At 37.6% G+C, this 9,475-nt stretch overlaps 1 protein-coding gene across 5 annotated transcripts in view; it reads right to left on the bottom strand.

The window, feature by feature from the left end:
• Positions 1–1,709: 1,709 nt before the first annotated feature.
• Positions 1,710–9,475, bottom strand: part of mid1 (midline 1) — a 197,961-nt gene continuing 190,195 nt past the window's right edge. For 4 of the 5 annotated variants that reach the window (XM_012956769.3, XM_012956768.3, XM_012956770.3 and 1 more), the window contains one exon: positions 1,710–6,000. In XM_012956769.3, coding sequence (XP_012812223.1) covers positions 5,652–6,000 — 349 coding nt within the window. In that variant the 3' untranslated portion in view covers positions 1,710–5,651. The remainder of the gene's footprint in view (positions 6,001–9,475) is intronic. The other variant, NM_001006875.1, reaches the window with a different exon arrangement.

Below are 9,475 nucleotides of genomic sequence, written 5' to 3'. Positions count from 1 at the left end.
AGGGAAAGTTCATCTATGGTAATGGCACAAAATATGCCAGAAATACCTTGGCTGAAGTGAACAGCAATCACCTGTCACATTATAGGGTTGACTCACTAAAGGTCGATAAGCGTTATCGCATGCTTTTTTGCATTAAAATTGACGCAAACAAAAGCGTGATTCACTAAAGTATTATCGCATGCGTTAAGTCGCATATTGTCTATGTTAAATAGCGCGCAACGCATTGTGTTAATTAGCGCATAGAAATAGTATTAACGCATGATTCACAAATACATATGAAGCGTTAAACGCGCTAAATATTGCATTAATCTGTGCGAAATTTAACACCTACTTGGGGCAGGCGGTAATTATAGAAAAGTACAGTCCATGAGCTTTTGGCAACACAATAAGGACTTTGCAGTGTGATTTATTCAAGTATGTGTGATGCAGCCGCCAGTTTGCAGGGAAATGGTCATCTTCAGAACAGTAGTTTTACGAAAGTAATGGCGTGTATGGCTAATATGGTGTGCGGTTTTTCGCACCCAGTGACAATTTGTGCGCACTGCGTTAATTAGCATGCATTGTGTCAATTACCGCACAAAAATAGTCTTTGCGCCTAAATTAACGCAAGTATCCTTAGTGAATTGTGCGTTAAGACATGATAAAATGCTATAAATAGTGTTCGTTTTAATGCACCATAGTGAATCGGCCCCTATATTTCTTTCAAATAAAGGTAAGCCACTTTTAGGTTCTGTAGTAGACTCTGTAGCCAGTGTAAGCATATTTAAATTGTCTATTTCAATTATTATTTACCTATTTGATACAGTTTTTCTCTTATCTGGGGCAGAAGCTAGCAACAGCAATGTGGATTGAATGTGACACTAAATTTGTATTATTTATCTTTACTTATTAGTTATTTGAATTAGTAATATTCTAATGGTTGGCTATATGCCAGGGAACTGAAAGAGTTAATTCAAAAAAGGCAAAAACGTAAAAACCAAAACCAGTTGTTTAGTGTCTTTTCCTGCCCATACAAACAATGGAAAGTCCGGGCGTTTCAGATCATTACTTGCCATCAGTTTTGCTCTAAAGCTGGCCATACACGTGGCGATCCGACGATGTTTCGTACGACCATCGGTCGCACGAAACATCGTCAGATCCGCCACACACCATTCAGGGCTGAATCGGCAGGTAAGGAGGTAGAAACAATAGGATTTCTACCTCCTTCTGCCGATTCAGCTCTGAAGGGAGAATTTTGGTCAGGCGCCTTCTATGGCGCCCGATCAAAATTTTCTAACTTGGCCGATCGGCGAGCCGACCGATTTCAGCAGCTTCCTGCGATATCGGTCGGCTCGCTGACATGCCATACACGCACCGATTATCGTACGAAACGAGGTTTCGTACGATAATATCGGTGCGTGTATGGCCACCTTAAGACAAATTTTTTTACATGTGGGAAAAAGAAACAAACTACCTGGAAATGCAATCCCTACGCATGTGGGAAACATGACAAACACGTTACAATGTGTTCAGGAACAAATAAACATTTTAATCTGAAATAAATGATTCTCTCTAAAATCTGGTTTGTGCTCAGATTATTTTCCTCTTTATTACTTTATAGTATTTTTAGCACTTTTTAGCCCAAGTGTAATGTATTGAGATTAAGGATTACAATCTTTCTTCTTTTCTGTTTGTAAATACTTATGTGGAATTAAAAATGGCACAAGTTCTTTGAATTTAAAATAAAATTTAGATTTAATACAGGCTTTTTTTAAAAATACAAAATTGCAAACAAAACAGAACTGAAACTGCTTACAGATTATTCAAATATCTTCTTGTTCCAAACCGACTGCTGTCACAATGGCTTGTGCTTTGTAGGGGGGTAAATCCACAACAGAGACAAATGCAGGTCCCAGAGAGTGAACTGAACGTTATGAAAGGTTCCTCGTGCACCAAACTATATTGGGCGCTGTAATAATCCATCATAAGATGCATATATTTCTGGCCGCAACAAATTCAAAAGACTCTTTGGAAATCCAGAAATAAGTTTGCAATTGAATTCCTCATTTCCCAAAAGCACTTGCTTGCACTTTAACTGTCGCAGTTGCTCATTTAATTTATCCCATTCTTGGCTGATTGAGTTCATATTATCATTCCTCTATTGTTCCAAAAGCTCAGTAGGAATTTCCTGGTTCCGTTTGTGTTGAGTTTTGTTGCTATGCAAACACTGTGACCAAATACAGTTTCCACTGCAGCTTACAGACACAAAATCCTCATCACGGGGGCAAGCTTTTCTTATTTGTGTCCATGTGGTAAGCACGGACGCTCTGACGGCTACATAAATAGACTAGATAATTGCAGGATTTGCTAATTGCAAGAATGTGCTAAAAGTCTATGCATTTTTGCTGTTATTAGTACAATTACTAGAATGTTCACACCCTTATGTATTAGATCTATGAAATACAAGTTTATGTTTATTTATATCAGAAGGGCCATGTCACATGACTGTGTTGATGCATTTTTGTGCCTGAACTAAACACGTGCAGATTCTTCATCTCTCCAAACATCACAAAAGGTCTCTTACAAGTGATCTCTTGTTGATTTTTTTGTCCACTAGTGAAATTCCCTAAGGAATTATGAAGGAAAAAACTCTGCTGACAAACTAGAATAACAGCCAAGACGTGTGTTCTGTTGAACCAACAATGTTAAACAAACAAGATGCTTGGACTAATAATCCATGTGTCATGGCCCTTAGATGTAGAAGATTCATTAGTTATCACTGATACCCCCGTGCAGTTAAGCCACAGCAACCCAACAGAATTTCATTATTCTAACAACAATAGATGGCTGGCAGATAATTGCTGACGGGTTGGAATGGACCTACTGCACCAAGGCAGCTTTGCACCTATGTAAGTAAATGGATCAAAGGGAAATTAAGAATAGTACTTAACAGTATCCGGAAAATAGTGAGTTTATCTTCACTGAAACAGAATACAGTTTTATTGGAATACCAGCAAAATATCAAAAAAGTAGGCGATTAATTGGCATGCTATAAAAATAGAATCAATCCTGATCGTGGGTTACTTTTATAGTGGTATTAAAAATAAGGCAAATCTTAGTACATTTCTGTACCTCTGTAGTCAGCTTATAGGAATTCTGAAGCTGTTACCCTTTAACCTAAAACCTATTTGTTAACAAAGTGCATTAAACTGCCCTTTCAACAGACACTTAAAAAGATTTACTACAAGTGAGGCACCAGTTTCAGAAAGCTTGTATTCTTTTCTTTCTTTTGAGGACAAAAAAAAAAAAAAAAAAGCCTATAAAAATTTCCATTATTAAACTAATAAAAAAAGATCCCTTTTCTTCCTGGCTTCCTTCTACAACGGAATTTGCAAAATCCATCACAGAAAAAAACAAACGCCCAGATTAATAATTTACACAAACAAATTGCTATATGCATAAATATTTCTCGTAAACATATCGGACCTAACAGAATAATGTCTTCTTTTCCACATGTGCCTTTCATTAATAGGACGTGTCACTGCATTCTCCTTCCATTTTACGAGGGCAATTTTCACATAAAGAGATAGCGAGCGTGGCTTACATAAAGTACTTCAAAAGCAGATTAAATGCTCATTTAATAGAAGACATGTTTATATAGTGTTTTGTAGATCACATTTTACGGTTGCAATCTGTCTTATTCCCGGTTGTAAACTGTCAGTTCCTAAGACAAAGAAGTTTAAAATTACAGGAGTATAAAGTTCAGGACTGATTTAAGGAACAGAATACGAGTGTACGGCAAAGGTAAGAACAAACAGTGTTTGGTAAAAGGAATTCTAAAGATATTCTAGGATGTTACTAATATCATTACAACCCAAACTGGTCTTGTGTCTCCTGCCTTGAAAGGGTTTAAATAAAGTTCTTGGCACCAGGCTCCAAGAGATGCCATACCCATTATATCATTCCCCCTTTGTATTTGCCAAAAAGAAACACAGAGAAGGAAAGCATAAACTCTTTGGAGGTTTTTCCCTTATTAGTGTTTTAACTTCAAATAGTGCTTATTACAGGGCTGTCAGGCTGGAGATACAAGGGTCGGATATAACTCTGCAATGGATTTGTATGATCCCAGGCTGTTTCAGAGACTTCTTTATATGACATTATTGCTTGTATATAATTGGGCCCCTGGTATGTGGTATATCTGCTTGGAACAGTTTGGACGGCACTTAGATATTGAATAACTATTACCCAACATAGATGTCATTTAGATTATGTGTGGAGTGTTTTTAAGTTTGGGGGTTTGGGACATAATCTAATAATCGATGTGGTGTTTTTCTGAATTTTAGTGCAGTTACTATCACACTGAAAGTACCACAATATAGAAAATTAGGTTGGTTGGTTTTGTGTTAATGATAGGAGGAATGGGGCTGTCTGTGTTGGGCAGGGTAATAGTCTAAGGACACTAACCAATGCCAAAAAGCAAATATACAAAGAAAGTCAACTGTCACCTGTTTGTGTTTCTGTCAGACTACTGTAACCATAAGGAATCACAATAAATGGTTATGCACAGCACTAAACCACAAGCCTCACACTCTGGTGCGACAGCTTAATGTCAACATCTAGATTTGCACATGGCCCATGAAAAAGAAATGTGGATATTAATACAAAAACAGGTTTCTAGAAAACAACTTCATAGATGTGTCTTCTTTCAACCCCAGTAACTGTGCTTCCATACTAAACAGATGAGCAACAAAGAAGGAAACTGAAACAGCTTCTTTCATAGATTTTTCACAGATTCTTTGTAGGTCCAACTTGCAGATGGTGTTTGCAATGATAAAAACTGCATTCCATTTGCAGTGAAGCCTAATGTAAAATCTCCCAGTCTCAACTCATTTTGAGAACATGAGTTGTGTGTGCATGCATGCCCTTTTTGTATAATGGGAGGCGGAATTAATCAATGGGGAAAATCACAGGAAATATGGCGTTCAGCAATTTCACAGCATTTTTTGCATGACTTCCATTAACCAAGAATTTCTCTTCTATGACTTCTGTTTATCCTTATTGAGTTGTATAGGACTGGGTCAGCATAATGGTGGGCGATATCTGATAAATTCTTTTACTGGAGCACCAAATGTCAACACTGCAACATAAGCAGCACGTGGAAAACATTGGACCAATTCTAGTTTTTGATGGTTTAACGCTTCTAATCTTTCTCACTAAGAAAGCCCTTTTTGTGGAGTGTATTAATATGCTGCAAATTGCTTATGAGAAGACAGAGTTGACAGATACATAGACTGTAAACAACATAACATTGTTTTAGCAAACCCTGCAAAGTGAGAATGTTAATGTGACCAAAGCAGTGATTTGCTATATGAAACCCTATGTAGGCCCGAAACTCCACTTTCAGAATTTCCCAATTATTCAGAACGCAAAGACCCACAAACAAACCATTCAATGTGCAAAACAGAAAACAAAACTAATTAAAATCATTTCATAAATAATTTATAAACCCTCAAAGTTTGTTTTTTTTTAACTGGGGAAACCTGTGAACGTGTAATAGGTCCTGTGCAAGCTCTTGCTTGGGTATTGATGAACAATTCTAAAACAAATCTGAGATCCGGTCACTCTGTAGACTCAGTCTGACATGTAGACGTTGCAGTGGATTCCCAGTGGCATTATGCTAGTTGCTCTAGGCAGTCCAAGTGATCAGGTATGGGGAGACCTGTTAAAATTGTTAAGCACTTATTCCACACGGTGAGGGTTGGGCACACGGGCTGTGCAAAAGCAATGTCAAAAGTGTAGAGGTGAATGGAGTTCAAAGCATCATAAAAAGACAATGAGCCATTGTCGTAGTCCAGCAAGATCCCAACGCGGCGAAGATGCGGAGATGGCTCTATAGGAATCTCTTTACTGTTGTGTCTTACAGCCCAGTTGTTGTTACAACGGCAAAACACCCAAGAGGCTGTATTCTTCCCTATCCACTCGTGCTTGGGTGCAGATTTGTAGGCAATGCCAATGGCATACCTGGAAAGAGAAGAAAACAGCAATAAGTCAGGTGGAAAGGGAAAATATATCCTGTTTATAGTTGGGGCTCCTTTTACTTTTATTACACATTATTCAGACATTAAGGGACATTAATTAAAGACATTAATTAAAATTCAAGTTTGCAGTTTTTCCTGAAAAAATGCAGTGACAAAATGTGAATATACTTGAGAATATTCTTAATAGTCAGTATTTATTAAATAAAAAAATTCACAAAAAGTCGCGAGGTCAATGGGAGTGTCTATTTCCCCAGTTTATTAACATTCGAGTTTTTAAGCCTCACTGAAAATGAATGGAACAATGTGGAACAAAATGGAACAAGTGTGAATTTTTTTCTGTGAGGGGTGTAGGAATATTCTGTCGCATTTTTTCTTAAAGTTCGAAAAGAAAAGTCGACCAAGTTTTACTGTGGTTATTTTTTTGCATCTTTGCAGAGGGGAAGAAGCACTCCAGTGTGTCGGCAATGCCTTTAAATCATTTATTTGCAGAAATGAACAAACAGCACAAACTTTCATGGGTCTTTTTGTTCATTTCTGCAAATAAATGATTTAAAGGCATTGCCGACACACTGGAGTGCTTCTTCCCCTCTGCAAAGATATATGGAAAAAAGGCTTGGGAGCGGCCGTGGAAGTCAAGCACCCTTTGAGAACATGTACGTAAGTGGTGTGCTGAAGATTTTTCTTTATATTTTTTCGCATCTGCCTTTTTATTCACAAACTTGAATTTTGATAAATAAACCCCTGATTGAAACTTTGAGCACCTACATTCCTTCATTTTGCATTTATGGATATTAACAGGATCTGCCATGATGCTTACAGGTGACAATTAAAGCTTTCATTTAAACCGACAGGCCAGTTACTCTTTATCAAAACATGTTACATGTTTCTTTGTATCACAAGTTCTAGTTTTCATTTATTATTTTTATGGCTTTGTTGTCTGTACTGGTGTCATCAGATTTCTTTTATCCGCTGCCTTTACAAAGCACCAGCCATCCAACATCAGTTACGCTCAGTGGAATATTAATACACATTCATAATGCAGAGGTTTTGAAAGAGCAGACTATGTAAACTTTATGTGTGCGTATAGGGACCGGCCCTTTGAGGGAAAATAAATGAAAACTAAACCCTACTTAAGAGTATAAACACCATTTTCCTTTACTAAATGGAAAAGAAACAAATATCCACATGGAATGATGACAGATTCCCATTCTGTATTCCTGATATGGAACTGTTCCAATACTCTAGCACTTTAATGTCCTTTCAACAGTGATGAATCTGTCCTGCTCCAGATGCTGCTGAATGGTGACTACTTGGGGCAGAAGTCCAGCTTGGATGTCCCAGGCTTGGATGTATTGCCACAGAACATAGGAGTGAGATAACAACTGGTATGAGATATTATAATCCTTTATTTAAAGTACTGTTATTATGTTATATAGCGACCGCTCCTTTTATACAGCAGTGCTTTACATTAACGTCAGTCTCTGCGCCAGTGGGGCAGGAGTCTAATGTCTATAGGGTCAACATATTCCTAAGCACTTTATAGAATTATATATAATTCACATCAAACTTTGCCAGTTTAATTATACACGCTATAGTCAATTTTATCAGCAACCAATTAACTTGCCTGTACGTTTTTGGAGTACAAGAAAGAAACACAGTGAGAACATACCAACTCCTTCCAGATAGTAACCTGGCTGGAATCAAACCTAGGCAGCAATGATAACCACTGTGCCACCCTGCTTCAAATTCTTTTACAGCTTCACATATACTGATTGGAATCAGTATTTTAAACATGAGCAATATATGGACATAAATAAACCCTAAATTAGCAATCATGGTTCTGCTTTAGCAGGCAATTTTGTTACATTTCATGCTGAAGTGTTTCAATCAAGGAAGTAATGAAGGACCCACTGAGTAAAGGCTTAAATTAGCCCTAGACACGCATACTATTCTGATGATAAATGCAGCAGACAAATAGGCAAATCGGAACAGGGAGAGCTAGGCTTAATGCCAATCACAGTGGTATCCTGGAACCCAGCAGGTCCTATTCGCAAAACTAATTTTAACTAATATGATGCATCAAAAGGATATCTTGATCCATGTGGTGACGACAACAACTCTTGATTACTACAGAGATGAAATATGCTGGGTGATAAGAATATCTTGCTCTCAAATGGTAAATTCATACAAATCCAATAATCTTGCATGGCTGATGTGTCATTACACAAAACTCTGAGTTTTTTTGAGATGCTAATTAAAAAATCCATTAAAAATAAATTCCATTTATTTGGAATCTAAATTGTGCAGTTCATTATTAACTTACCATTCAGTGATGTAATGAACACCAGACTGACCTGGACACCCACTTTGGGAAAGTTACATTTTTACACAGATAGTGCTTAGCTTAGGGGCCACTTACTTTTATATTAGTATATTACTCATATTATTAACAAGGTACAATTCCAACATTAAAGTTAACAGGTAGTTCTCAGAGATATCAGAATCAGGCTAAAAGGCTGGGAACATCACAATAACAATATTAGGCAGCAAACTGTTGCCACACCCTGATAATATATAGACTTATAACAGATTGCATTTTCATGGGGGATGGGAGATGAGAGAATAGGGAATTTGACCATGCAGAAGTGAATCGTCTTGTGGGCTTTTGGTTGACAACAGGGCCGGAACTAGGGGTAGGCAGAAGAGGCAGCTGCCTAGGGCGCAACGATCGAGGGGCGCCAGGCAGGAGCCTCTCCTGCCTACCCCTAGTGCTTCTATGTCATTGCCTCCGCCGCTTGGCCGACCGGGTTGCCTAGGGCGCCCACCCCTGGTTGACAACAATAAAATATAAATAGAATAAAAAATAACAAAAATTTAGGGTCAGATTTATGAAGTTTTGAACTTAGGAATTCTGAGTCAGGACAACTGGAGTATTTATACAGACTGGCACATTTAGCAAAGACTTTATTCAACCGCTTTGAGCAGTGGCATTCCATTGGTGGTAAAGCTCAATGGCAAAGCTAATAATCTATTGGGTAATGGATCACTTTTGTGATATCATTAAAGCAATGCACAAACATATAGGATAAATTGATATAGAAGTCAATCCAAATGCCAAATGTGACATAGCTGTGGGAAGAGCAAAAACTAGGGAAATAGTAAAAAAAAAATGCACATTGTGATATGCACCAATCATGAACAAGTTATACACAGGCACACTGCCTGAAGATTTGGAGAATAATAACCCCTACAGCCTGAACAATGCAATGGTGGACTAAGGGGGAGTTACTAAATTATTATATTTTATTTATAAAGCACCAAAATATTCTACTTTTAACATAATTCACATCAGACCCTGCCCCACTGGAGCTTACAGATTCATACACACACACTGATTAAAGTTATTAGAAACCAATTATCTTTCTATAACAAGGTATAGATTTTTCCCATTCAGGTTA

The sequence above is a fragment of the Xenopus tropicalis genome, chromosome 2, assembly GCF_000004195.4.
Source record: "Xenopus tropicalis strain Nigerian chromosome 2, UCB_Xtro_10.0, whole genome shotgun sequence".
Lineage (NCBI taxonomy): Eukaryota > Metazoa > Chordata > Amphibia > Anura > Pipidae > Xenopus > Xenopus tropicalis.
The sequence above is the reverse complement of the archived record's forward strand: the minus strand, read 5'-3'. Positions and strand labels throughout refer to the sequence as shown.